The sequence below is a fragment of the Prionailurus bengalensis genome, chromosome D1 (assembly GCF_016509475.1).
Source record: "Prionailurus bengalensis isolate Pbe53 chromosome D1, Fcat_Pben_1.1_paternal_pri, whole genome shotgun sequence".
Classification (NCBI taxonomy): Eukaryota; Metazoa; Chordata; class Mammalia; order Carnivora; family Felidae; genus Prionailurus; species Prionailurus bengalensis.
In genome coordinates, this window is record NC_057346.1 from 114,221,811 (window position 1) to 114,249,681 (window position 27,871).

Genomic DNA, 27,871 nt, shown 5'->3' on the forward strand with positions numbered 1-27,871 from the left:
CCATTTGGAGAATGGAGGGCAGGAAGCCAGGACTAGGTGGTCTGCCCCCAGTCCTCTGAGGCCATGGCAGGCGGTTTCCTGGCCAGGGTCCTTGTCCACTTGGCTAGTGCTGCTGGCTTGGCACTCCAGCCAACAGGCGGGCCCTCTGAAGCTGCCCCTGGGGCCTGTCTCGGAGCCAGAACCAGACTGGGCCTCAGCCAGGAGCGGGGCAGGTGAGCAGGTTCGGGCCACAGACCGGCAGGGAGGCCAGGTGGCGGAGCCAACAGCAAAATGGGATGAATGGAGGAGAGAGAAGCAGGGATGACTCAGTCGCCCAGCCAGTATTTATTGGGCGCCTACTGAGTTCCCAGCCTTGCTTGGCTACAGTGTGGGGGAGACCAGATGAGCGGAAGGCCAGGCCTTGCCCCGGGGTGGGGGGGGGATGGTGATTTTGTCTGTGAGATACACAGACCAAGGGAGAAACCGCATGAGAACCTGACACACTATACACGGTGCCTTGCCCGGCCCCTCCCCTGCTCCCCCCACAGCTGCCCAGCGCCTGTGAAAGAGCCGTTCTCACCAGCCATGTGGGCACCCTGAGGGCTGGGACTGACTCATTCATTCCTGTGAGTCCAGGTGTCCAAGAGAAGGCAGTGAATGCTGAGTGGGTGGCCGGAGAGACAAATGGGTGCATGGATGGGGGGGTGGGTGGACTGAGGAAAGGACAGACGGATGGACTGATGCCTGGTGATGGGAGGGTAGATGGACTGAAGGGTTAGTGGAAAAGCGGGCAGGTGGATGGATGGATGGATGGATGGATGGATGGATGGACAGATAGAGGGATGAGTAGGTAGAGGGATAAATGGATGGATGGATGGATGGATGGATGGAGGGATGGAGGGATGGAGGGATAGATGGACAGAGAAATGGACGGATAGATGAATGAGTGGATGATCGATGGATGGATGGATGGATGGATGAATGGACAGATAGAGGGATGAGCAGATAGAGGGATAAATAGATGGATTGATGGATGGATGGACAGAGAAATGGATGGATAGACGAATGAGTGGATGGATGGATGGATGGATGGATGGATGGATGAGTCATGACAGGTGAGTAGATGGATCAGTTAGATGGATGGATAAACAGATAGATGGGTGGTGGGACAGATGGATGGACAGATGGACTGGTGGATGATGGATGGATGGACAAATGGACGGGTGGATGGGTGGACAGAGAAATGGATGGATAGATGAATGAGTGGATGGATGGTTGGATGGACAGATAGAGGGATGAGTAGATAGAGGGATAAATGGATGGATGGATGGAGGAGTCATGACAGGTGGGTTGATGGGTCAGTTAGATGGATGCATGAACAGACAGATGGGTGGTGGGACAGATGGATGGACAGATGGACTGGTGGATGGATGGGGGAGGGTAAGCGAATGAATGACAGGCAGATGGACCACCCTTCCTTCAGTCGTTTGCAAAATGTTACCTTCTCAATGGGTCATCCTTCATAGACAGACCTGCTCAAATAAATCCTATAATCACTTTTTCCACAACTATTTTCGGTGTTTCTTTTACTTTTATCTTATTTTATTTTATCTTATCTTATTTTAATGTTTGAGAGAGACAGAGCGAGCCAGCAGGGAGAGGGGCAGAGGGAGACAGAGTCCGAAGCAGACTCCATGCTCAACAAAACCCTGGGATCGCGACCCGAGCCGAAATCGAGAGCTGGACACCCAAGAGCCCCTCTCCCTTTTCTTTAGTTCCGACATGTCTCATTGTTCATTGTCTGTGTCTCGCCTCACACCCGGCACAGTGCTGACGTGTTTGGTGACAGAAGGGGTGCGGGGTGGTGTGTGGGTGGGAGCACCACGGGGCCAAGAGGCGGGGAGTCCACAGAGGCCCGTGTGTGACAACCCTCGCAGAGTCCGGTGAGGGGGACTGGTTTCTTGGAGGCCACGAGGAAGGATGGGGGCAGCTGAGGCCTGGCGGGGCTGTGGTCCTCGGGCCCGATGCCGCATTCCGCAGCTCCAGCTGCCCCTGTAGGACAAGACCTGTGTGGCCGAAGACACCTGGCGGGTGCACAGCACACCCTCTGGTCCCTGGACGCTCACCTCCCTGGGGCCCTGGGGCGCGGGGCGCGGGGGAGGGAGCTCCAGAGATTCCAAGGACACAGGGCTCTGCTCAGGACACTGTCCCCACCCCCCCACACACACACCACAGCCCACGGGCAGTGGAGTCACGTCCGTGTTTCGCACGGGGACCCGGTTGTTAGGGAGCGTTACCCGGCAGCCCTGCCCCCTCACAGGGGTGTGCGCACGTGTGGGACACAGCACCCTTTCCCTGGGCCCAGCCCTCCACACCTCTGCACGGCCGCCTGCTGCGGGAGGCACTCCTGTATTTGCAGGTCCGCCTTTGACCGCCAAGCGCCTCGGAGGGGACGGGTGGGCGTGTCTCCTTCGTGCCGCTCCAGAAAGCCGGGGGAAGAGACCCGGTTCTGCTTCACGGCAGGGTGGGAGTCTGGGCTGCGCCGCACGGGTGGCCCTTAAACTGGGTGTTTGGCCTCCACTGTGGGCACCCGGGTCAGCCCAGAGGCTGCGGTCAGGGGTCCTGGCCCCCAGAGCCTGCCCTGCCCTCTCCTGCTGGGAGCAGCCGGAGGGGGCATCCCTCATGAGCACCAGGGCAGTGACCCTTCCTGTCTGAGGGTCCCTGAGTCGGGGCCTCATGCAGACCCAAGGGAGGCCTGGGGAAGGAGGAGACCCAGGGCCGGGGGGCCCTCTCTGGGTCATGGCTTTTGTGCTACGACACAGAGCAAAGGTGGTGCAGAGGCCGAGTCTCCCCGCACACGAGAGCCGGTGTGGCAGCCAGCACCCCGGGGAGGGCCACCCCTCTAGGGCCACACCCTCCACCCCTGCGTCCCTCCGGGGCCGTGGCTGTGCCTCTGTGGGTCCTTGGGGTCGGCCTGCTCTGGGGCGGGGTCTGAGGCCTGGGGGGCTGGTCCCCTCCCTGACCTGGTCTCTCCCCCAAAAGCAGGCGTCGTGTGAACCCAATCCCGTCCGGGGCCAACTGTGGTGAGGGTGAGGGAGGCCCACTCGGACGGGTCCCAGGGCCGGCGGGTCCCAGGGCCCTGGGGCGGCCCTCCCCGCACAGAGGGACACAGCGCTGGTGGGTCCCAGGGCCCGGAGGCGCCCCAGCCTGAGCCGAGCCTGGCCACACCCTGCCTGTCCCAGGCACTAAGACCTGCCAGCTGTCCTGTCTTGGCCCCACGGCGGCTCGCGCCCAGACACAGCCCCGCAGGCTCGCTGAGCCCCCCACTCATTCCTTTGTTCCCCGACGGCTTTGGTTCTGAGCCCGGGGTGGGGACGGCGGCGGCAGACTCAGAGGCTGACAGGTCTGACCAGGAAGCAGACCCGAGGCAAACAAGTACGTGACAGGTCACTTCAGAGGGCCAGGCTCCCCGGAGAACACCGGGAAATGTGGGAGAGAGACCCAGGGAAGGACCCAGTGCTGGTCGGGTAGAGGACAGCAGAAGGGAGGGGGAGACAGGGAGCAAAGCAGAGTCCGGGTGGCTGGAGAGGCAGGTGGGGGATGGGCAGGGGTGGGGAGGCGGAGACGAGGGAGGCGGGGGACGGGCAGGGGCAGGGCAGGGGCCACGGGCCGGTTAAGGTTCTATTTCAACAATAGGAGCCATGGAAGGTTGTAGGCAGGAAAGGAGCATGGCCCGATACGGGGCTGGGGTGGCTGGGGCAGGGTGTCCGGGAGGCAGAGACAGAGGGGCAGGACAGGGACAGAGGACGTGAGGGGCAGACCGTGTGCCCCACGAGCTCGAGGGGCTGGGGAGACCACCTCACTGTCCATTCCCCCCGACACCGGCAGGACCCCCAGCCGGCCCAGGCCCCAGGCTGGCAGGATGGGCGTGAGCCCAGGTTGGTCATTCGGAGTTGGGGAGTGGCCCAGCAGACCCCCCCCCCCATCTTACCGGGGCTGTAGTCTGACCCGGTGCACGCCGCCGCTCCCCTTCAGAATCTGGCCCACAGGGTCGCAGGCCCGGAGGGCTTGTGGGTTCCACTTACCTGGGGCCCCTTATTTCCTGAGGGACCTCAGAAAGCCCCATCCTCCCTGGGCAGGCCCCCAGCAAGGCTAGGGGATGGGCCCCGGCCGTGATCTGAGCCCTTGTGTGTCCAGGGGCAAAGCTGGCTTCCACTGCCCGGACCTCCTCGGCCATCCCGACTCTGCTCGCGGTCCTGGGGCGCCCTCTGGTGGCTGACAGGTCAGACTGGAGAGGCCTCGGTGGAGGGGGGGGTGGGGGCAGAGGGCAGGGCCTGGATGCGGTCCCCCACCCGTCCCCCAGCTCAGGGAATGAGTCATCCCTGGGAGGCGGTTTGGGGAGGGGGGTCCTGGGGGTCTCTTTGGGGAAGGGGCCTACAGAAGTGTCGTCCAGGCTCTGTTCTCAGGTGTGACCCACAAACTCTCAGAAGCCGGGCTTTTCAGGTTCCCATTTTTCAGAGAAACAGAGGCCCAGAGCGGATGGGGAGCCTGACAGATACGCAGGGTGCGAGCCCAGGAGGGGAGGGGCAGTCCCCGGCCGCCGGTCCCCCACGACACGGCTGGGCTGCGCACCCTGGGGTCAGCCACCCCCTTTGTTGGACAGAGAGACCCAGGTGCGTCTGGTGTGACACAGACGGGACTTGCCCCAGGCCCCAGGCCGCTCCGGGGGCACAGCCGGTGGGGGGCGTGACCACAAGCAAGGTGGCCTGGGAGCGACCCCCACGTGGGGCCCCCTGTAGCTGTGCCCGAGGTCAGGCCGGGAAAGGCTGGCCCTCAGTGCCGGGGCCGGGGGGTGGGCCTTAGGCCGCGGCAGGCGTGTGGGTCCGCTGTGCAGAGATCAGGTGGTGCCCGTGCCGGGCACGGCATTGGCTGCCCGGGTGCCAGGCGGAAGAGGAGGAGCAGAGAGCTGGCGGGCGGGCGCCCCGATGGGTGGCCTGCACTCTGCACCTTGGCCGGCAGCCGCATGCCAGGGCGCCGGGGAGAAGGCAGGCAGGTGGGTGCCCAGGGCTGCCAGCCTCCAGGTGGGACCGGGTGGGGGCCCCGGCCACATCCCTCACTCTGGTCCCCGTCCCCTGGTCTGCAGCCTGGAGAGGATTCTGCCTTCCCGGGTGGTGGAGGACAGCCTCTCTGTCTGAGGCAGGGGGGTGGGAAGGGGGTGCCCGAAAGCCAGTGCTTGGGGCGGGTCCAGGCTGGCGGGTGGCCCCGAGGCCCCGGGCCCTGGAGTTTGGGGCAGCGTCTGCCCAAGCAGTCGGGAGAGGAGGCAGGGGCTCCCAGCGGCGCCTGTCTGGGTGGGGAGGCTCACCCACGCTGCCCTCCCCCGACCCACCGCCTCCACGCTTGGCCTCACGCGGGGGACAGAGGGGCCACAGCACTGACCGCTGGCCTGCTGAGCTGGGCGGGGGTCTGTCTGGCGCCTTCTCTTTGCTGGTCTCTCCCTGAGACTCGTGGAGGAGGGGTTGGGCCCAGAGAGTCTGAGGGGCTTGCCCGTGGTCACGCAGCTGGGGGAGGGGCTGGGACCCCTGGGGCCTGGGTACCAGGCTACGTCCACGCTGGGGCCGTTTTCCTGATGGCCTCTGGGAAGGGGTGGCCCTTTGCCCCCCAAGCGAGAGCCCCCAGGTCCCTTGCTGCCAGGGTTGGAGATTTTGCCTCCGTTTCCCCAACAAGGCATGGGGTGAGATTCCGACCAGGGGTTGTACATACAGGAACCCCCTCCAGCTTCCCCGAACCCCCACACCCCTCTGGAAACAAGGACAGCTGCTCATGCAAATCTGGCCTCTTTGCATAGCCTTCCCTCTTGGAGGCCCGTTTGCCTGGAGCCCAGCACGGCCCCCAGGCTGGGGTGCGGGGTGCGGGGCGGTGGGTGTGGTCACAGCGAGGCAAGGCTGGCATCCCACACTCCTGCTCAGGACCGCCTGTCCCATCGGGAGGACAGAGGGCCCGGGGAGGGAGGGAGGAGGAGCTCCAGACGCTGCCTGCTGCCGTCCCCACCGGGTCCCCTCCCTGGGACTGCAAGTCTGAGGCTCACGGGGTTTGAGCACACCCAAGTTGTCCAGGCCCCACGCCCCCAAACGCTCACACACCCTGGGCTGTGCGCGTCCTGCTTACAGGGCACACGCCCAGATGCGGCCAGAGGGGACCCTACCGGGCGGCCGGCACCCCAGGCCCCTGGTGGGAGGGAGGTCTGTGCCCAGACGGCAGCCCCGACGTCCCTGTCCTGCCCCCACCCTCCCAGCGAGGCACACACACTCTGCACCTCGCCACCTGCACTTGGGGGTTGAGGAACGTCCCCCGGAAACCCAGAATGTGGCTCATCTGGAAATCGTGTCTTTGCAGGTGTAATTAGTTAAGGTGAGGTCACAGGGGGTAAGGTGGGCCCCTATCCAGTGACTGGTGTCCCTGCGAGATGAGGGACATTTGGACGCAGAGACACAGGACAGAGGCTGAGGCTGGAGGGACGTGGCCACAGCCCAGGGACACCTGGAGCCCCCAGGAGCCAGAGGGGAGGGGGGGACCCTCCCTAAAGCCTCAGGGGAGCGCGGCCCTGCCACACTTCAGTGTGGCCCTCAGGCTCCTGAGCAGGGGGCACGCAGATCTAAGGGGCAGCTCTAAGCCACCAGGTCTGTTGGACTTGGTCACAGCTGCCCCGGTAATACCCGCATATGGCCGGGCCTTGTCCCCAGATGCCAGCCTCCTATTAAAAGTCCATAATCCCCAGCTTGGAAAGGCCACATTCAAATCCAGCCCGGGTTCCTGCTCTGGGGGGGTGGAAGTCAGGAGGATTTGCATCCCACCCGCCCCCAGGACACCGGCCCTGCCCAAACACAGGGCGGCCCCGGCCTGGGGTCTGGCTCCAGCAAGGCTCGCCCGGCTCTGCGGGCCTCCGTGTCCACGGTGGCCGGAACAGAGGAGCTCACGGTGTGCATCTCCCAAATCGGGGTGTCAGGGGCCCGCACGCCCTCTGAAGCGTCGAGAGGGGGGCCTGCCTCGCTTCTTCCAGCGTCTGGGGCTCTGGGTATTCCTGGGCTTGTGACCTCATCGCTCCAGCCTCTGCCTGCGGTCGCTGGGCTCCTCCCTTTCTCTTATGAGGACACCAGTCACCGGGTCAGTCAGGGGCCACCTTAATGTCCTCTCTTAACATGACCACGTTTGCAAAGACCTTATTTGCCCAGAGGGCCCCATTCATGGGGGCCGGGAGTTAGGACTTGGGCCTGGGTTTCTGGGGCACACGGCGGGGGTGGGGGAGGGTGTGAGGCTGTAGGTCCCTGTCAAACCTGTGGGGCCGTGACCGCCACCGCTGCCCCTTCCTCTGTACGCTGGTGGCCCCTCTCTAAGACACAAAGGGTGGCCTGGCCGGGGAGCTGCCTTTTACCAAAGGACGCCTCCCGGGGATAGAGGGCCAGTGGGGCCACCGTGGACAGGCTGGGGAACTGACTCAGCGGCAGGGGGTCTGCCGACGCCCCTACTTGGACAGGTGGCCGTGGACCCGAGGGTGGGGGAGACTGGCCAGGGCGGCTCACCTGTCCTGGAATCCAGGGCCCTTGGGCAGGGGCAGAGAAAACCAGGGAGATGTGGGCTGGGGGTAGGGGAGACACTGGGGTGCCGGCAGTCAGGCAGGCCGTTGGGACCCAGCTCCTGGTCACATGGGCCAGTCCTGGGCCCCCAGCCTTCAGTTCCTGCCGAGTGGGGTGGAGCTGCTGGCTGCAGGGACATGGTCCGGATGCAGCGAGGGGCACCTGCCCGGGGGGCGGGCCAGGAACGTGGGGGGAAGAGCTTGGGGCAGGGCCTTCCCCGCCCGGCCTCCTGGCAAGGAGAGGTGGTCCGTCACTCCCCCCACGCCATCTTCCCCGGCCCCCCTCTCCCGGGGCCCCTGCACCTGAGCCGTGTGCACCAGCCTGACCCTCTCACCCGCATCCCCTCTCTGCCCAGGCACACCAGGGTGTCCATCCCCGTCCGGGGGCCAACGGGGGTGCGGGGGACAGGCTTCTTGTCCAGAAGCCCAAGAGACTTTGGGGGTTTCTAGGACACCCCCCCACCAAAGCCTGTGCAGAAGTGCTGACGGGAGAGGCCGGCCCGAGGCGCCCCGGGGTGGGGGGTGAGTAGCAGGGCCCGGAGCCGGGTGGAGGGGCTAAGATGCACCCCCACCCCCCACCCCACTGGGAAGGGGGCCCGTGGGAGGCTCCAGTAGCTGAAGCCGGGTTGCGAGGGGGCCTTGTGGACGTCGTGGCGCAGCCCGGCCACTGGCGGGGGCGGGGAGGGGGGGTGGCCTCCCCAGTGAGGCCGCCGCTGGCGTCCTGCAGGGAGGGGGACAGGGTTTGCCTCTCACGCCCTCGGAGGTCGGCTCTGTCCCTGCAGAGAGGTCCTCATGTGGGGTGCCGGGGGTCCCTGCCGGGGAAGCCCCAGGGCTGCCGGACGCGGGTGGGCACGGGACCTGTGCCGGGGCGAGATCGAATTCGGAGGGTCTGGGAAGAAGCGAGGCAAGGTAAGGGGCCGCCCCCCCCCCCCCGCCCCCGCCGTGTGTGAAGGCTCCCCCCCCCCCCACGCTGAGCTCCCAGTCTCTCCCCTAACACTGAGCGCTGGGCGCCTGCTGCCCTCCAGAGCCTGGCCGATGTCAGAGCCTCCAGGACCCGACTCCAGCCCTCTGGCCCCCCCCCGCCTCCCACCCCCATGCACAGCACGTCCAGGGCCCCTCCTCTGTGTGCCCCGCCCCGCCCCACCACGGAGAGGGAAGGGAGGCCTAGACAGGAGTCAGGTGAAGGCCGGACCCACCTGCGCCCTGGGCTCCTGCTGCCACCCTGCATCTAAACGGGGTCGGCCTCTCTCCTGATGCTGGTTGCTCCCCACCTCCTTGTGACTCCCATGCCCAGCGCCCCATACCCAGTTCCCCTGGTGCCCCCATGCCCAATGCCCCATACCCAGTGCCCCTGGTGCCTCCATACCCAGCGCCCCCATGCCCAGCGCCCCATACCCAGTGCCCCTGGTGCCCCCATGCCCAGTGCCCCCATGCCCAGTGCCCCCATGCCTCATGCCCCTGGTGCCCTCATACCCGGCACCCCATACCCAGTGCCCCTGGTGCCCCCAAACCCTATGCCCCCATACCCAGTGCCCCCATACCCAGCGCCCCATACCCAGTGCCCCTGGTGCCTCCATACCCAGCGCCCCCATGCCCAGTGCCCCTGACGCCCCCATACCCAGCGCCCCACACCCAGCACCCCATACCCAGTGCCCCTGGTGCCCCCATGCCCAGTGCCCCCAAACCCAGTGCCCCTGGCGCCCCCATGCCCAGCACCCCCATGCCCACCCCCACACACACGCCCTGAGGCTGCAGGCTACCCTACCCTGTAGTTCGTGAAGGTTCCGAGCGGCGTGGCCCCCTCCGTGCTCTTTGACCTCCTTCTGGCCGAGTGGCAGCTGCCAGTGCCCAACCTCGTGGTGTCCCTGGCGGGCGAGGAGCGGCCGTTCGCCGTGAGGTCCTGGCTGCGGGACGTCCTGCGCAAGGGGCTGGTGAAGGCGGCTCAGAGCACAGGTGAGGCCCCGCCAGGGCCCCACGGCCCGCACAGTCCGGAGCCCGTGCCCCGGCCACACAGCCCCCAGACCCTGCCCGGTGCCTCCCCCCCTGCAGCCTGCAGTGGGAGCAGCTGGGGGGATGCAGCGGAGGGGGGGGGCCGGGGTCCCCCCCCGGGAGGCGCAGCCCACCCTGCGGGCCTCGGCAAGACGGCCCCCCCTGCACCCGCGCCCGAGGGCGGGCCCCCATTGCACCCTCCGCCTGCCTCAGGGGAGCCGCCTGCTGGACGGTCGTGGGGTCCGAACCCAGTTACTGGGCTAATTTATGTTCAGGCCCGCCGAGCCTGCAGAAAAGCCGGCAGAAGGATATGGGGTTTCCGAACCGCCTCACCGCGAGGTGACCGCTGTGCAGCAGAGGCCTGCACAGCCAACTAGGCCAGGGCCTCGTGATTCAGAACAACCTTCCCAGGCTCGGGTCCGGCCGACACCTGCAGGCGGTGGGGGGGGGGGGGGGAGGGCCTCGGCTCCGGCGGGTCTGGGGGCCCGAGCCCACCGGGCACACCGAGCCCCCTGCCCTAGGAGCCTGGATCCTGACCAGCGCGCTCCGTGTGGGCCTCGCCCGGTACGTGGGACAGGCCGTGCGTGACCACTCGCTGGCCAGCACGTCCACCAAGGCCCGCGTGGTGGCCATCGGCATCGCCTCGCTGGGCCGCGTCCTGCACCACCAGCTTCTGGATGACGCCCGGGTAAGCGTCCGTCTTGGAGCGCTGAGCCGCCGGGCAAGTTGGGCCTGGGAGGCGGGGAGGGGCTCGTGGCCCCCAGATATACCCACCCCAGGGTAGGAGGTACGCCGAGTAAGCCACCGGTGCTCTCTCCGAGGCCAACCACACCCCACCATCTGGTTATTTGGCAAACCAGACGCCCTCCACATGCCAGGCCTGCAATGGACAGAGTAGCTCCTACACCGGGGGGCTCACAGGCTCAGGGAGCGAGGCAGGCACCTGAAGGACCGAGATACTGAAGTGAAGCTGTGGGAGGAGCAGGGGAGGGAAGAAGGGGAGGAGGGAGAAGGAGGAGGAGGAGGAAGAGGAGGGAGGGGGAGGGGAAGAAGAGGGACTAGGAGGGAAGAGGGAGAGGAACGGGGAGGGGGGAGAGAGGAAGGGAAGGAGGGAGGAGGGGGAGGAGGAAGGAAGAGGAAGAGAAGGGGCCAGGAGGGAGGGGGAGGGAGGAGGGGGGAAGAGGAGGGGAGGGAGGAGGGGAGGAGGAGGGGAGGGAGGAGGAGGAGGAGGGAGGAGAAAGAGGAGGGGGAGGAGGAGGGAGAGGCAAAGGAGGAAGGAGAGGAGGAAGGAGGGAAGGGAGAGGAGGGAAGAGGGAGAAGGGGAGGGAGGAGGGAGGAGGACAGGAGACGGAAAAAGGAGGAGGGGAGGGAGGGGAAGGAGGAGACAGGAGGAAGAAGGAGCGGAGGCGGGAGGAGGGGAAGGAGGAAGTGAGGAGGAGTGAAGGGAGGAAGGAGGAGGGGAAGAGGAGAGGGGGAGGAGGGCGAGCCCAGCACACGGCCAGCAGGTGGCAGCATTGCTCAGGGAGCAGTGTGGGGAGGGGTCTGCCAGATTCGCAGCCAGCGCAGACCAGACATGGGGACCTGGATTCCAGGGCCCTGCCCAGGACTGGTTCCCAATGGACCCAGGCCCCATCCGGACACCGGCCCGCAAGCCTGGGTGACCCCGGCAAGTGGCCTCTGCTCCCCGCCCAGAGTCTGTCCGAGGCAGGGCCTGGCAGCCCCACGGCCCGGGTTCTGTCCAGAGGACCCACTGGCCGCCCACCCCCCCGCCACGCCCCAGGGCCCCAGGCGCTGGCAGCCCGGCCCTCCCTCCCTCTGGGGGTGGGGACAGGCCTGGGCAGAAGAACCCTCATTTAGGGCTCACGGTGGTGGGGGGGGGGTGGAGGTCCAGGAGGACAGCCCTGTCCACTACCCCGCGGACGAAGGCAGCAGCCGGGGCCCCCTCTGCCCCCTGGACAACAACCACGCCTACTTCGTCCTGGTGGAGCCTGGGCCTCCCGGGAAGGGGGACGGGCCGACGGAGCTGCGGCTGAGGCTGGAAAAGCACATCTCGGAGCAGAGAACCGGCTATGGGGGTGAGACCTGTCCCAGGGCAGGTGGTGGGGGGGTGGTCATGGGGACACGGGGTGTGCGCATTCCAGGCTGAAGGCACTGAGCGTGCCTGAGTGTGGAGACCTGGCCTCTGGGGGTCTGGGATGGGAAGCGGTCAGTGCGTTGGTGGGGGCCAGCTAGGAGTTTGGCCCCGCCGGGCAGCGACATTCCTGCTGGATGACAGAGTTGCTGGTTTGTTCGCCCGCCCCGGGGCTCCCCAGGGGCGGGGGTGGGGGGGCTCGGGGCTTGGGAAGGAAACGGATTTGCGAGCTTTGAAAGGCCTGGTTTCCTCTACCAGCCAAGCTAGCCACGAGGTACGCTGCCACCAGAGGGCAGTGTTGCCCAAGGAACGGATGTGACTGTGGCCAGAGGTGGGTTTGAAAGCTGGGTTTCTAGTATTAAGAAATACCAGTGCGTAAGTAAAATTTATACACACGATATATAACTGCCTACGATATTTATAAACAGCCTAAATATCTGTTAACTGAGTATTCTTTAAGAATAAAAACACGGTCGAGGCCGCGTTTAGACCACGTCGGTGGTGGGGGGCTCCGGCTCGCTGAAGCCTGGACGGCACGCACCGGTCTGTCCCCTAGATTCAATGAGGAGGCCGCTCTGGGAGTCAGAGGGGCCCGCTGCTCCCTGCCTCCCCAGCGTCCTCCCGTGTCGGGAGTCTCGTTTCCGGCTAACGTTTGGGGGCGAAGGTGACCAAGGCCCCTCCCCTACTCTTTGGTTTGCTCCCGCGGGCCTGCAGGGCGATAGGCAGAGCTTTCTGCCATGACGGGAATAGAGGCGCTTGAAACGTGGCTGGTGCAGCCAGGGACTGAGTGTTTCACTTCACTTACGTTCCTCTGTGTCTCAATATCTGTGAGCGGCCTACTGGGCAGTGGGGTGCGGGGCTGGCGTCCTTGTCCCCAAGCGCAGGGGCTCGTGTCTGTATGTGATATGCAGCCTGGAGCCCACACTTCACTAGAAAAAGCCTCCGGGCAGGTGTCTCCCTAGATAATGTTGGGGGTGATGGCCAGCGGCCTGGGTGCCCACCCCACGGGGAGGGTGCCAGGGTCCCCACTTGCTCCGACACCTGGGAGGACTTGGCCGGCGCTCTGTCTGCAGGCACCAGCAGCATCGAGATCCCCGTCCTCTGTCTGTTGGTCAACGGCGACCCCAGCACCCTGGAGGTAGGGCAGGGGAGGGAGGTGGGGGCCTGGCGGGAGCCCCCTGGCCGGCTGCGGCTTCCTGCAGGGCCCTCCCCGGCCTGGGACGGGGTACCTCTGGCACGTGGGCCCAGGGCGGCCCCTGAGCTGACTCGGGGTCCACTCTCCCCGCCACGCCGCCTCAGAGGATCTCCAGGGCCGTGGAGCACGCTGCCCCGTGGCTGATCCTGGCAGGCTCAGGGGGCATCGCGGACGTGCTGGCTGCCTTCGTGAACCAGCCCCACCTCCTGGTGCCCCAGGCGGTGGAGAAGCAGTTCAAAGAGAAGTTTCCCGGAGAACGTTTGTGCTGGGAGGATGTCGTGCACTGGACCCAGCTGGTAGGAGCCCCCCGCAGGACGAGGCCCCCCTCCCGGGTGGGCCGCCCCCGGGGGAAAGTCCTGCTGGGCGTCTCCGTGCCGCCTGTCCATGAGGAAGGGCCCAGCCTCCTCCCTTCCCCAACAAAGCCTCCAAGCCCGCTCTGGCTTCAGGCCCCTGGCCTGCCCCCTGCCCCCAGGGCCACTCAGGGCCTTTGTCCCGGTGTCCCAGCTGCAGAACATCACCTCCCACCCACACTTGCTCACCGTGCACGACTTCGAGCAGGAGGGCTCCGAGGAGCTGGACACCATCATCCTGAAGGCCCTGATAAAAGGTGAGGGCGCAGGGGCAGGGGTGAGCGGGGGCGCCAGCTGTGCAGGGCTGCTTCCCGCACCCGCCCCGTCCTGGGCCTCACCCTCCAGGATCTGACACGTGCATGGGGCCGGGCCACTGCCCAGGGACCACGTCAATCAGCTGCCAGGACTCCCGGGATGGCACCCCTCTGCCGTGCATGTGTGTGTGTGTGCGTGTACTCACGCATGCACCTGTGTGCGTCATGTGCGGGCGTGTGCCTGTGTGAGTGAGCGTGTGCCTGGGTGCCTGTGCCTGCGTGCGGGGCCCAGTGCTCGCTTTTCCAGCAGCACATGTAACAAAACTGGAACAACACGGGGATGGCCTGGCTTCTGTGCAAATTTGTCCAGCGTTCTGTGCTCGACAAGTTTCAGTTTGACATGTCTTACTGTAATTTAAGAAACTGAAGCGTTCAATCCAGCGGCTTTTAGTACATTTGCGAGTTGTACGACCATCCCCAGTGTCTAATTCCAGAACGTTTGCATTGCCCCAAAGGCAGTCTGGCACCGGTCAGTCGCTGCCCGTTTCCCTGGCCCCCGGTGGCCACCGGCTCGCTTTCTGTGTGGACGGATTTGCCCCTCTGGGGCCCTTCCCATCCGTGGGCTCCCGCCGTGGGCGGTGTTCGGCTCCCTCCTCTGAGCCCGTGTTTCTGAAGAGCATCCACGCTGTGGCCTGCTGGTGCCTCCCTGCTTTCCAGGGCCGAGGGACACTCCACGGAGCGGAGGGACCGCGCTGTGTCTCTCTGTTCCGCTATGACAGACACTGTGCTGTCCCTGCTGTTCGGCTGCCCCTCGAAAGGCTTTTCATGGCGGAGACACGCCGTGCCGAGGGCCTGAACTCGGGCAGCCAGACACAGACCCAGGCCGGGAGGGGCAGGGGGGCCGGAAACTCCTCCAGACAGACCATCCACTCCCCCCGGCTCCACTCACCCCGTCCCGTCGGGGTCCCGGGAGCCATCATTTCTGCCGACAACCTTGCGACGCCGTGGGCCTCTCGCCGTCACTCAGAGGGCGTGACGCGGGCCACGGCTCCAGGGCTGCGTGTCCAGAAGACCACCGCGAGGGGCCCTGGGCTCGCCGCTCACCTCCCGCCCGCTCTGCCCGCAGCCTGCAAGAGCCACAGCCAGGAGGCGCAGGACTACCTGGACGAGCTCAAGCTGGCCGTGGCCTGGGACCGCGTGGACATCGCCAAGAGCGAGATCTTCAACGGGGACGTGGAGTGGAAGGTGCCCGCCCGCCCACCCGCCGGCCGACGCCTCCGGAGCCTCGCCTCTGGCCAACACAGGGGCGAGCGCCGAGTTGAGGGCCTGGGGGCAGGCGGCACCCCGAGGGCCGCCGGATGGGGCCCCTTCTGCCCCACGCGGCCGAGGCGGGGGGGGGGGGGCAGGGAGGCCACGGCTCCCGCTCACTCGGCCCCTCTCCCCGCCCCGGGCGTGTCGGGTGGCGGCCCCAGTCCTGCGACCTGGAGGAGGTGATGATGGACGCGCTGGTGAGCGACAAGCCCGAGTTCGTGCGCCTCTTCGTGGACAACGGCGCCGACGTGGCGGACTTCCTGACGTTCGGGCGGCTGCAGCAGCTGTACCGCTCGGCGCCCCCCAAGAGCCTGCTCTTCGACCTGCTGCGGCGCAAGCACGAGGAGGGCCGGCTGACGCTGGCCCGGCTGGGCGCCCCGCAGGCCCGCGAGCCGCCCGAGGGCCCGCCCGCCTTCTCCCTGCACGAGGTGTCCCGCCTGCTCAAGGACTTCCTGCACGACGCCTGCCGCGGGCTCTACCAGGCGGTGAGCGGGCCCGGTCCGGGCCCGGGCCGGGCTGGGCGAGGCGGGGCGGGGCCGGGCCACCCGGACGCTGACGGCCCGGTCCCGCAGGAGCGGGGCCCGGCCGGGCGGCCCGAGGCCCGGAAGGGACTGCTGGACCTGAACCGAAAGAGCGAGAACCCGTGGCGGGACCTGTTCCTCTGGGCCGTGCTGCAGAACCGCCACGAGATGGCCGCCTACTTCTGGGCCATGGTGGGTGGGTCCCGGAGGGGGGGTGGGGGTGGGGGGGTGGGGGGAGCCGGGCAGGGGCGGCGTGGTGGGCGCGAGGCGGGCGGCCTCCTCAGACCCCGCCTCCCAGGGCCAGGAAGGGGTGGCCGCCGCTCTGGCCGCCTGCAAGATCCTCCGTGAGATGTCCCACCTGGAGGCGGGGGCCGAGGGGGGCCGCGGCGGGAGCGAGGCCAAGTACGAGCAGCTGGCCCTGGGTGAGCCACCAGCCTGGCGGGGGGCAGCGGGGCCCAGGGCGGGGCAGACAGGTACCCCGGGCCCTGGGCACACACCGGGTCCTGCTACCCCTCGGGACGTTTGGGGTGACTGACGGGGGAGGGAAGGGCCCTGGGCAGGTCGGGCGGGCAGGTCTCGGCAGCCCCCGGGGGGGGGGGTGGGGGGGGGGCAGCGGGCGCAGGGCAGAGGAGGGAGGGGGCACATGGGCGAGTGTGGGCGGCCGGCGCCCTCGGGCAGGCCTCTTCTCCGAGTGCTACCGCAGCAGTGAGGACCGCGCCTTCGCCCTGCTGGTGCGTCGGAACCGCTGCTGGAGCAGGACCACCTGTCTGCACCTGGCCACCGAGGCCGACACCAAGGCCTTCTTTGCCCACGACGGGGTGCAGGTGAGGGTCTGGCTTCGGGGAAGGCCGTCAGGGGCAAAGCGGACGGCAGACGGGAGGTGCCCCGGGTGCCCCCCTCCGCCGCTCTCCGTGTCCGTGCCCCCCCCCCCCCCCCCCACTGCTCTCCATGTCCTGGCCGTGCAGGACAGGGGCTGCTCGGTTCCTGGACGGCACCTGCCTGGCCGCCTTCTTGTCGCCAGCCCTTTCTCCACTTGGGGTCTCAGCAGAAGTGCTATCTCTTCAGCTCAGCCCTCCCAGACCCCAAAACCTGGCCTCCCCGTTGAAGGTTGTCCCCACCAGGATGGATGGCAGGTGGGGGGGGGGCGATGCTTCAGCTGAGCCTTGACGGGCATGCCCGGTGTCCGGCCCAGCATGGGCAGAGGTGTGGGGGGGGGGGGGGGGACTGGAGGCTGTGCCTTTATTTCAGGCTTTCCTGACCAAGATCTGGTGGGGGAACATGGCCTCGGGCACGGCCATCCTGCGGCTGCTGGGGGCCTTCCTCTGCCCGGCCCTCATCTACACCAACCTCATCACCTTCAGGTCTGTTGGGTGCGGGCAGCCGCCGGGGGCGGGGGGGGGGGGGGCCCACTGGCCAAAGACCCCGCCCACATCCCTCCCCAGGGCCCCCTGTGCTTCCTTTGCTGGCTGGGTGCTCTGGTGCTCTTCCCGCGGGCCCTGAGGGTGCCCCGTGCTCACAGCGAGGAGGCCCTGCTGAGGACGGTCCCCGAGGGCCTCCAGGAGCAGGACGGCCTGGACTCAGAGAGGAGCCTGCTGTGCAGCCCAGGCAGCCGGTGAGGGCCGTGGGGCGGGCCGGCCAGGGGGCTGGACTCACTCCGTGGGGCCCCTGCCGCCGGCCTCACCGCCGCCCATGGTCTCTCCTCGCGGCGCAGGCGGGACGCGCTGACCGGGGCACCAAGAGCTTGGGGTGACCGAGGTCCACGTGCTGCCTTCCTGCTGACGCGCTGGCGGATGTTCTGGGGGGCGCCTGTGACCGTGTTCCTGGGGAACGTGGTCATGTACTTTGCCTTCCTGTTCCTGTTCACCTACGTCCTGCTGGTGGACTTCAGGCCACCTCCCCAGGGGCCGTCTGGGCCCGAGGTCACCCTGTACTTCTGGGTCTTCACACTGGTGCTGGAAGAGATCCGGCAGGTCAGTGGTGGGCCCTGCGCCCCCGCCCGCCCCCCCCCCCCCTGGCTCCCACTGGCCTGGACGGGGCAGGGCGTCCCCAGCCAGCTGTCAGTGGACCGCCCGCCCCTCTGCCCTCTGCCCTCTGCCCTCTGCCAGGGATTCTTCACGGACGAGGACACGAGTCTGGTGAAGAAGCTCACCCTCTACGTGGAAGACCACTGGAACAAGTGTGACATGGTGGCCATCTTCCTGTTCGTCGTCGGCGTCACCTGCAGGTCTCTGGGGCCCAGAGGCCCGGGATGCGGGCCCCTCGGGTGGGCCGCTGGGCTGGCCGGCTTCAGGACGAAGCCTCGGAAGGCCTCAGAAGGCCCGGCTTGTCCTTGGCCCCCATGCTGTGTGTCCTGGGGGAACTTCCTTCCCCTCTCTGGGCACTAGCGGCACCCCCAATACGGCCCCCACCCCAGGATGCTGCCCTCAGTGTTTGAGGCGGGTCGCGCGGTCCTCGCCGTGGACTTCATGGTGTTCACGCTCCGACTCATCCACATCTTCGCCATCCACAAGCAGCTGGGCCCCAAGATCATCATTGTGGAGCGGATGGTGAGCCCCGGGTCCCGCCTGGGGGCCGGGGTGGGGGTGGGGGAGCTGGTGAAATAGCGCGCCGCCCCCGCCCCCAGCCGGGCGGCCGCTAACACTCTCCGTTCTTCCCCCAGATGAAGGACGTCTTTTTCTTCCTCTTCTTCCTGAGTGTGTGGCTGGTGGCCTACGGCGTGACCACACAGGCCCTGCTGCACCCCCACGACGGCCGCCTGGAGTGGGTTTTTCGCCGCGTCCTCTACCGGCCTTACCTGCAGATCTTCGGGCAGATCCCGCTGGACGAGATCGATGGTCAGCACGCAGCCTGCCTGGGGGTGGGGGTGGGGTGGGGGGCGTGTCCCTGAGCCAACTGGACACAAGATCCCGCTTCCTACGGTGCCGTCAGATGGGGTCCAGTTTACGGAGCCTCCTTTCAGAAGACCCTGGACGTGGGGCCCTTGAGAGGAGCCGGCTGAGATGGGGAGGCCCCCGAGGACAGTCCCCAGGCCCCACACACCTGCACAGGGTCGGGCCCAGCCCAGGGGCGGCTCCGGGAGGACTTCTGTTGGTCACAGAGACATTTCCCTGTGGGTCCCAGGCTGGAAACTGAGGCACCAGGAGGCTGCAAGGCAGCCTCTGCTGGGGGGCCCGGAGGCCGGCCTGCTTTGGGATGGTTTGTGCCAGGGCAGGTGCCGCGGGGGCAGGGCCGAGGCCATTCCCGTCCGTCTGCAGGCAGCCTCTGTGCGGGGCCGAGGGCCAGCCAGCATAGGTTCCGAGACTGTCCCAGGACCATGGGGACGGTGTGGGAGGCAGAGCCGCTCCGCCGTGGGGGCTGGTAGGTGTAGGGGAGCCCTGGCTTGGGGGGCAAGCCCCCGACACGGCTGGGACTCGGTGAGGAGGAGGAGGAGAGGGAACCAGCCCCTCCAGGACGGTGAGCCAGCACCAGGGGCCGTTCACTCAGGCTGGTGCCGGACCAGGGCCACCGGGGCTCCAGGGCGCCCCCGGGCACATGGTGTCTAAGGCCGGGCCCCAGCCGCTGGAGCCAGTGAGATGAGGTCGGGTGCCCGCCACACGCACTGAGTGTCTGTCAGTGGGGCGAGAGTGTGAGGGGAGCAGACCCGAGCCGCCAAGATGGGGAGGGGCGTTGCCACCGTGGAAACCGGCTAACCGGGCTGTTCCGAAAGCCCCTTTCCTCGGACTATTTTCTTAGCACCACCTCCCCCCTCCCTCCCCCCCCACCGCCCAGCTGGGATTCCTTTGCTCATCCGGAGTGTTCCAGGCCCTGGCTGCCCTCCCCACTGGCCCCTGCCCAGCCCTGTACTGCAGGGACCCTCTGGAGGAGGGCAGGGGTGGGGTCACTCCCGGGGCCACCAGGGGAGGGCAGAGGGTGTGCAGACTTCCAGGGGTGGGGGGTAGACGGTCCTAGCCCCGGGGGCTGCCTTGGAAAGGCCTGAGTGCAGGCTGTGGCACAAAGTCCATGACTGGGGCCAGGTCAGGGCACAGCCCACTGTGCAGGCCCCTTCCCCTCCCGGGGCCTGGGCTTGCTGTCTGCTCAGGCCTCTGGGCCACACCACCACACGGGGCAGGGCTGTGGTGATTCACTAACGTGTGCACCCTGGGGTCCCGGAGCCCAGAGCGCCCCCCCACCCCCGCCCTGCCGTCCGGTCCCCGTGTGCCAGGAGGGAGCCCTGGGGCGGAGCTCCTGGTCTGGCCTCCAGACCCATGGACACTTTAATTTCCAGCCTGGCCTCATGGCGCCTCTGAGAGTCACAGGGGTCTCACTGCTCCTGAGCCTGGGCGCAGGGGAGAGAGGAGGGTCCGGAATCGGCCCCGAGCAGACCTACAGGCCAGGGCAGGGCAGGGTCTGGGAAGATGCTGCTTCCCCACCCCCTTCTGCACGCTCGCAGCTCACCGTGGGCTCCTGGCACAGACTGACTCGGGGGACATTAGGAGAGGGCCTCCCCCCAGAGAGGGAGCCACGGACACACGAAAAACAGCCCCTGCCGGCCCGACACATGTGCACAGTGGGGACACGGGCACACAGGTGTAGACAGAGGGACAGAGGCCCCCAGTGTCACCTGGACTCGGTCACAGAGCAAAGACCAGGAGGGGCAGCCACAGAAACACAGCCGAACGTGCGGGCGTGTGCAGCGTCCACACGGGCACGCGCACGGGCACATACACGGCCTGCGTGCTCACCCACTGATATCTGCTCCTTCCTTCCTTGCCTCCCATCCCATGAGCGTGAGGAGGGGACTGGCTGGTGAGGGGCCAGAGGTGTGATCCTCGGGCCCCCCAGGGCGTGCCTGCCCAGGGCGCAAGGCTCAGCCTGCTCCCAGACCCAGCATTCACTCCCACTGCCCGGAGAACATTCTTTGAGCTGGCATGGCCCAGAGATGCCGTGTCCACAGTGCCTGCAGCAATCAGTGCCAAGGGCAGCCTGGCCAGATGAGCTTTGGAGGTGATGCAGACTCGCCCCCCCGGCTGGGTGACACGTGACAGGCCTTAGTGTTATAAAGGCCCTGAGAAGTCCTGCAGGGGGAGACACGGTCACCCGTGTCTAGGGCAGCTTTCTCCAAACCAGCTTTGAGCACAGCCTTTCGTGTGGGGAGGTGGGGAATCCACACAACTACCAGCAGAAACTGGGGTCCTCTGTGCCCACCTGCCAAATGGCTCTGCCCTCAGAACGTGTGGCCCTGGCCATGACCCCAGTCAGGTGGAGGTGGAGAGTGGACCAGTGCCCCCAGGCTGACCATCCATCTGGTTTGACAGGACTGGGGTGTCCTGAGATGGAAACTTTCAGTGCTAAACCAGACAGTCCCCCCGTCAACCGGGACAGCTGGTCACCCGGCCAGGGGCTGCGTCCCCGGGGGCCCCAGCCCTAGGGGGAGGCCCTCCAGATCCAAGGGTGCCCCTGTGGCCGCCCCGCCCCCACCACACCACTCCCGTTTCAGAAGCCCGCGTGAACTGCTCCCTACACCCCCTGCTGCAAGAGGGCTCAGCCTCCTGCCCTAACCTCTATGCCAACTGGCTGGTCATCCTCCTGCTGGTCACCTTCCTGCTGGTCACCAACGTGCTGCTCATGAACCTACTCATCGCCATGTTCAGGTGCCCCCACCCCCACTCTCCCCTCGTGGGCGCCCCCAGGCCCGGCTGTCCCGGCCCAGACCTGCTCATCCCTCCGGCCCGGGGGCTGCGGGGGTCTCTCCACCCCCGGGAGGGGCTGGGGCCTGTGTGGGGAAAGGCCTGAGTGTGAGGGGTCACCCCAAACACTGGCTCCCCTTCCGCCAGGCCCCGGCTGCAGGCAGAGGGAGGGCAGGGCCCCGAGGAAGGGAAGGTCAGGGGGAGGGTCGTCCCCTCTGGAACCAGAGGCCCGGGCTTGTCCAGGAGAGCGGAAGGGGGCCTGAGTGGACTCCATTCCAGACACACCCGCAGAGGGAAGTCAGTGATCGGAGACGATCACAGAAGAGGGTGCCCCCCGGCTCTGGCAACAGCTTGGGAGGAGAGGGGGTGCCTGTGTGTCCCCGTCACCCACACGCCGGCCCCACAGCTACACGTTCCAGGTGGTGCAGGGCAACGCGGACATGTTCTGGAAGTTCCAGCGCTACCACCTCATCGCGGAGTACCACGAGCGCCCCGCCCTGGCCCCGCCCTTCATCCTCCTCAGCCACCTGAGCCTGGCACTCAAGCGGCTCTTCCAGAAGGGGGCTGAGCAGAGGCGGGCGCGCCTGGGTGAGGCCACAGGGCTGGCTGCCCCGGACTGCTGGGGGGAAATGGGCGATGTGCCCAGTGGGCAGGCGAGGAGAGGCCACGCCCCCTCCCTAACCCCCCCCCCCCAACCCCCCAGAGCCGCTGGCACAGGGCTGAGCCTGGGGTTCTCTGCAGGGGGGCCGTCCCCCTCTCTCCACCTCACAGCCCGGGCTAGCCGTGGTGGCTGAGGCCCGCTGCCCTGGCCCTGGGCTCCCCTGGCCCCGAGGCCCACCAGGCTCTGGCCAAGCCTGTGCCGCCCCGACCTTCCCAGAGAGAGACTTGGCGGAGCCCCTGGACCAGAAGATGGTCACCTGGGAGACGGTTCAGAAGGAGAACTACCTGAGCAGGTTGGAGAGACAGAGGAAGGACAGCAAGGAGGAGGTTCTGAGGAAAACCGCCCACAGGTGCGCGGGTGCCCCGGGACCCCCGGCCTGGGGGCAAGCGTCTGTGTCCCCTGCAGCAGCTCCCAAGGGAGGGCCGGACCCCGAGTGGGGCGCGGGGTGTCGGGCCCTCTCCTGCCCGTCACCTGAGGGTAGGGGGCCCTCACCCGCAGCCCTGCACCTGCCTGAGCTGGGCAGACCGCGGCTGGCAGGGGCAGGAGCCTGGCCTGCCCTGCTTTTGGGGGACGGGGGGGCCAATACAGGGGGTGTCCTCCCAGCTCTGGGGTCTCCCGAGTGGAACTCCTCCCCCCGCCCTCTGGGTCTCCCCCCAAAATGGCCCATCCCAGCTGTCCTGGCGCCCGCGGCCCCTGCCTGCCTTTGTCCCCAACTCTTGCCCCCGTGGAACTCAGCCCCCATGGAGCTCCCAGGGAGGGCTCAGAAGGCCTCTCTGTACCCAGACCTGGGAATGAGAGAAAAGGGCACCCCACCCAGAGAGGGTTCAGGGACCCCAAACCCACCCGAAGGGCCTCGGGGGAGGATGGGGAGCATCTGGGAATTTGGAGCGCCCTCTACCGACCAGCTTCTGCCACAGGGTGGACATCATGGCCAAGTACCTCGGGGGGCTGAGAGAGCAAGAAAAGCGCATCAAGCACTTGGAGTCACAGGTAGACAGGGAGACCTCGCGCCCTTCTCCTGGGAGGGGGCCCTCACCCGCAGCCCCGCGCCCAGGGCGGGCTGAGGCCCTGGGGAGGTCCACTACCCGTCCCGGTCCCCACAAGCAACTTCAGAGACACTGTGCCCTCCCTGGAGAGGGTTCTGGAAAACACATGCCCTCCCTGGAGTGGGTCCTGCGCTCAAGACCCCTCACTGTCCACACTCCACAGCCACACCCCTTCCCTCAGGCACAGCCAGCGGAGGGGAGGGTCACGGGGCAGCAGGGCCTGGGGCTGCCCCGGACGCCTCTCTCCTCCAGGTCGACTACTGCACAGCGCTCCTGTCCTCCATGGCCCAGGGCGGCTCCTACCGGAGTAAGTGGGGTGTGGGGAAGGCAGAGGGCGGGGAGGGGCACGGGCTGATATGCGGACGGGTGGAGGGCTGTCGCTGTGCCCCGTCGCTGCCTTCTCTGGGTCTCTGCTTCTCCCTGTCCTGGGAGGGGACTGGCCCAGGTCTCTGACGGCCCTCGGCTGGCCACAGTCCTTAGGGTGGGGCAGGTACCCTCTGCCGAGGCCCATCGACTCAGCCAGGCGTGAGGGCTTGGCCAGGCCGACTCCTGGAGGCCCTGCCTGGCAGCACGCACGCCCCCGCCCTGCTTCCCCAGCCCTCGACCCAGAGCCACCAGGTCTGTCCCCTGTTCACAGTAATGAGCTACCTCTCCCTTCCCTGGGCCCGCCCCACCGGACACCCAGCAGCTGAGGGGTCTTCCTTCCTCACCAGACTCTCAGAACACCGAAGACGGACACCAGCAGGCCTCTGCCGGGCGCAGAGAGGGCGTGGGCAGCAGGGGGCACCCAGAGGCTGGCCGGCTGCTCTCGGACACCTGAGCATTTGGACTGTCGGCGCACCGGGCCCACCTCTCCCAGAGCCCCAGGCCTGGCCCTCTGGCCCAGACCAGGATGGGCAGGCGGGAACGTGGCCCTTAGCTGGCCGTCCTGGGCCCCTGAAGATACACTGAACTGCCCCTGGCTCTGGTGGAGCCCTCAGTGGGCTGTGGCTTGAGTGGCCTTGTCAAAAGGAACCACTCCTTGCCCTGCCTGGCACCTTCCCGGGACCTCCCTCCACCTGGGAGCATGGTGGGCCCTCTCCCAGGCCGGTGGAGAGCCCCGTGGGTCCCCATCCCGAACCGCCCGGCCCGGGCTGACAGCACTTGCTGAGTGCCGTGCCTGAAGCACCTCCCGTCTGTTGGGCAAGTCTCCCACCCACCCTGTGTTACCCGCCAAAAGACAAAAGGATTTGTCCAGAACATTAGTGGCTGCTTCTGCCCTTTAGGACCGGGGCCAGTGTTTACTACGCTCGTGGGCTCACACCCCGCACGCCCCCAACTGCTCGCGTGGCATGGTGAGCGCTGGACTGTGTCCGGCCTGGGCGACGGCCCCGGACACTGCCCCCAAAGCTGTTCCATCTTAAGAGAACACAGCCACACCAAGCCGGTGAAGGCCGCGGGACAGTGGACACGGGTTTGCCTGGGGGTCCTGTCCTGTGGGGTCGGGGTCCAGGCTCCTGTGCTCCCCCCAGCTTCGGTGAGTGGCTCAGGTCGGTCCCCGCTTCCTTCCTTCCCCTCTGGGGGCCTGGCAGGCTGGCCGATCTCCACTAAGCCCCGTACCAGGCACAGGGGGTACGTGCTTGCTCCTGTCTGCTTTCCCTGACGCCTTCAGGGGGCAGATGTGCTGCTGTGGAACCGAGCGTCAATTTATAAATCCTGTGTCCCCTTGACACCGAGTTGGGGGGGCTCATGTGAGGGGGCAGGGAACCTGTACATGGCGGACGGCAGAGGAGACCCTAAGGTGAGGGTCTATACAGAGATACAGAGTCTGAGGAATACCCACGACCTTTACTGTTGCCCCACAAGGTGGGCAGGGCTTTTGCCATCCATCCGCAGGCAAAGCTGCCTGCTTCAGGGACCACTCCCCTGAGCCTGCCCCCCACCCCCCGCCCCAGGACGCTGGTCCCTCCTACTAGCAGCCTGCAGGCCCCCTTCCGAAGGCGGGCAGTGACCCCGGCCGCCCCCCTCCGCCAGCCTGGTCAGGGAACATCAGCCGAGCAGGCTCTTCTCTCAGACCTCAGCACCCGGGGCCTCGGGTCTGTTCTTGTTCCGGAAATGGTCTCTGCTCCGCTTCCTGCTGCCGTGGAAGCCAACGGTCTCCACCGCTGGAGGCCCGGCTTCTGACCCAGCGGGGGCAGCCCCCGGGCGCAAGCCCACGTCCTGAAGGCCCCCGGGGGCGCTGCTCTGCTCCTCAGCCTCGGGGCTCCCAGGCCCCGCCAGGTGGGCCAGCTCCACCGGACCCTCGCCCCCTGCCGCTCCCAGGTTCCCAGGGGCAGCCCCGCCTGGCTCTCCTGCCTTCCTCAAGGCCCTCTTCCTCTCAGGTCTGGCTTCGCCCGCCCGGGCCGGTTTGGTGAAGACGACTCTCCCCTCCCCGCAGCTGGAGGAGTCCTGGTTGAAAGAGGGCGTGTAGTCACCGGGGACGGCCAGGCTCTTCGAGCCCAGGAAGGCCAGCGCGGCGGCCCGATTGCTCTGCTCGCTGGCCTCGGCCACGTTTTCCAGGCTGTACTTGGTCCAGCGCTCGGGGTGGGCCACATAGTCAGGGACGGGGGGCCGCTTCGGGAGGGCAGGGCTCTGGCCGGCCCCGCCTGGGCCCTCCGCCGCAGGCTGGCTTGAGGGCGCCGGTGGCCGTGTGGAGTCCCCACTGTCACCGGGCAGTAGCTGCCTGGCTGCCCCCTCCAGACAGTCGAAGATGCTGTGGCTGCGCCGGGAGAAGGTGGAGCTCGTGTCCCTCAGGCGGAACGGCTGCGCCGAGGCCGAGGCCGAGGGGCGGCCCCTGAGAGGCAAAGCGGGCTCGTCGGGGTCTGAGTCCCCCTGGGCCTCCCAGGGCAGCACCCCCGGGGACACAGCCGCCATCTCAGCACTGCCAGGCAAGCTGAAGTCAGAGTCTGAGTCGCTGAGGGACACGGTGTCAGAAGGCAGGGTGTCATACTCTGTCCCCTGCTCAGCCTCCAGGGGCTGTCCTGCCCCTGCCTCAGCCATGTGTCGCAGGGCACACCACACCTAGACCAAAACAGCCCAAGTTCGTTTCCGACGATCGCATGCGTTTAGGACACGTCCGCCCTGTAGACCCACTGTCCCTAGGCAGGCGGCAGGATCAGCGTTAAGAATGGTGTCGTCCAGAGGAAGGGACCGAGGACCCCCGCCCCCTGAAAGCCCTCCTCTCACCTCCCCTGTCTGAGGGTCGCCGTGCAGACACCGGCGTGCTGGCACAGGCCCCTTGCTGGCACAGGCGTGGTGGCCTCAGTCCGGCTCCTTTCAGCTGCTCCCCTGTAGTGGGCTGTGGGGGGAGGAGGGCCAACCATCAGATCAGACAGCAAAGGTGCAGAGGTGGTGCCACAACCCCAAGGGGCAGTCCCAGGTTTGCGAAGCCCTGACAGAGGCCAGGCGGAGAGCAGGTCCTTGGGAGCTAAGCCCGGGGAGGGGGGGTGGGTAGGCAGAGCCGGGCCTGAACCTGGGGAAACACAGCCTCCGCTTCACGAGACCGCTCTCACCAAGCAGGCTCACTTACTAACCACAGGGCACAGCACGGAGCACAGTCCTCAAAGACTGGGCCACCCGCCTGGTCCAAGGCAAGGGGGTCTGCTCCCGACTGCTGGGAGATGCCCTGGGAGCTCCACAGGGGTCTGCGCCAGGTCCTTGGCACCTGAGGGTCAAGCTCTCAGGGAGCAGGGGTGTGGATCACCACCAGGAGCAGCCTTGCTGGGCAGAGGCCAAGCCCCGCAGCAGCAACCTCCAGCGCCGTTTCCCTGGTAACCGCCCCCACACACCTCCCCCTCCCCAGCAGAGCAGTGCTGCCCACACTCCGCACCCGTTCAGCGGCCAAGCGTGGCCAAGCGGGGCACCTAGCAGCTTGCACGGCCAGGCTCAGAGGACAGCCCAGCCTCACCCACCCATCCACCGACTCCTCCCCACCAAGCCTCCGTAGCCCAGGGTGACCCGCTGTCGTGCACCCACGAGAGACCAGGCAGGTAGGTGGACCCGGAGTGGCCTCGAGTGCCCCACGCCAGATCAGACACAGACGAGATCTCCATCGCTCTGGGGCATGACTCCCACAGTGAAAGAACAACTCCAGGAGAGAAAGGGAGCACGGGACACACGCCACCGACGTGTTTCACAGCTGGCAGGGCCGGCCAGGGAGAGATCACTTGCCAGTTGCACACACTGCTGCAGGGGAAGCTCGAGTTCCCACCAGACTCCCGCTTCCCAAATTCGCTCTCCCGTCGTCCACACGGCCGGGGACTCCACCGCCACCCAGAGAAGTAGCCTGACCGGCGGGGCACTCTAGGGGGAGACGGGGACAGAGACCCGGGAGTTCTCTGAGGACTTCGTGAGCTCAGCGGAGGCAGAGCCGAGTCCAGGCTGGGAGGCGTGGGGCTGCGGGGTCGGGGGCCTCCGAGGGGCCAGGGTCTGGGCAGGCCAGCTCCCAGGGAGCGGGACCAGGGTTTCCTCGCCGCGCTCTCTCCCCCTTGGAAGCAAACCCTTGGCTTTCTCCGCTCTATGGGCCCAGCAGGCTCTCCGTGTCGGGGGCCTGGGCGGGCCAGCGTCCGGGCCTCACGTGGCTCGGGTCCCAGGGCCCAGGCCGTGTGGCACGGGAGACACGGAGCACATTGGGGTCTCCGGGGTCGAGCCAGTAGGCTGTGGACGACGGTCTCCCAGAGACCCGAGCGTCAGCGCCACCCTCCCTCGCCTCAAACCTACCGGCTCACCGCCGCCTGGTGGCCTCCATTTGGCGCCGCGCTCGGCTCTCTGGGAAACCGAGTCTTCCGCTGGCCCAGCGCCGCGGCGTCCGCAGCTAGGGAACTACATCCCCCACAAGGCCCTGGGCCGCTACTCGCGAGGCCTGTTGGGCCGCTACTCGCGAGGCCTGTTGGACCGCTACTCCAGAGGCCTGTCGGGCCGTGGAGTCCCTACGCATGCGCCCTCGCTTTTCTCCTTTGCCACCCCTCCCCGGAAACGGCGGCGCTCCTTCGCGCAGAGCCGGAATTGATTAAGGAAACGAGGGAGGAGGGAGAGGCAGCACTGTGACTCCCAGAATGCTCGAGGGCTAACGGCCAGCTGCGCGTTCCCGGGGCCCCAGCGCCACCTGTCGGAAGCTGCGA

The 27,871-nt window shown here is 67.2% G+C and overlaps 2 protein-coding genes across 3 annotated transcripts; one reads left to right on the top strand and one right to left on the bottom strand.

Annotated features, from left to right (window-relative positions):
• The first annotated feature begins 11,079 nt into the window (after nt 1-11,079).
• On the top strand, nt 11,080-23,972 carry TRPM5 (transient receptor potential cation channel subfamily M member 5). 2 transcript variants are annotated; one of them, XM_043582006.1, is made up of 21 exons: nt 11,082-11,673; nt 12,803-12,867; nt 13,029-13,220; nt 13,429-13,531; nt 14,655-14,773; nt 15,001-15,324; nt 15,412-15,552; nt 15,659-15,782; nt 16,039-16,184; nt 16,609-16,721; nt 16,880-16,972; nt 17,072-17,330; nt 17,466-17,584; nt 17,774-17,906; nt 18,020-18,194; nt 20,837-20,990; nt 21,433-21,614; nt 21,904-22,036; nt 22,605-22,677; nt 22,986-23,040; nt 23,447-23,972. In XM_043582006.1, exons 1-21 carry the CDS (start codon nt 11,172-11,174, stop codon nt 23,551-23,553), a joined length of 3,312 nt encoding a protein of 1,103 aa, XP_043437941.1. In that variant the 5' UTR covers nt 11,082-11,171; the 3' UTR covers nt 23,554-23,972. The 2 variants fall into 2 exon arrangements, with proteins under 2 accessions (XP_043437940.1, XP_043437941.1); XM_043582005.1 differs by having other exon boundaries at nt 11,080-11,673; nt 15,001-15,552.
• Nucleotides 23,973-24,541: 569 nt separating this feature from the next.
• On the bottom strand, nt 24,542-27,819 carry TSSC4 (tumor suppressing subtransferable candidate 4). The gene is made up of 3 exons (XM_043582007.1): nt 27,471-27,819; nt 25,938-26,049; nt 24,542-25,772 (listed from the first exon to the last, which is right to left on the bottom strand). Exon 3 carries the CDS (start codon nt 25,749-25,751, stop codon nt 24,783-24,785), a length of 969 nt encoding a protein of 322 aa, XP_043437942.1. The 5' UTR covers nt 25,752-25,772; nt 25,938-26,049; nt 27,471-27,819; the 3' UTR covers nt 24,542-24,782.
• Nucleotides 27,820-27,871: the final 52 nt, after the last annotated feature.

Excerpts from the sequence above, each read along its gene's own strand:
- TRPM5 (XM_043582005.1), top strand. The coding sequence starts at position 11,172 with ATGGGGACCTGGATTCCAGGGCCCTGCCCAGGACTGGTTCCCAATGGA. Across the intron at positions 13,532-14,654 it reads CCTGAAGGCCCTGATAAAAG|CCTGCAAGAGCCACAGCCAG; the intron begins GTGAGGGCGCAG and ends CTCTGCCCGCAG. Across the intron at positions 15,783-16,038 it reads GTACGAGCAGCTGGCCCTGG|GCCTCTTCTCCGAGTGCTAC; the intron begins GTGAGCCACCAG and ends GCCCTCGGGCAG.
- TSSC4 (XM_043582007.1), bottom strand. The coding sequence starts at position 25,751 with ATGGCTGAGGCAGGGGCAGGACAGCCCCTGGAGGCTGAGCAGGGGACA.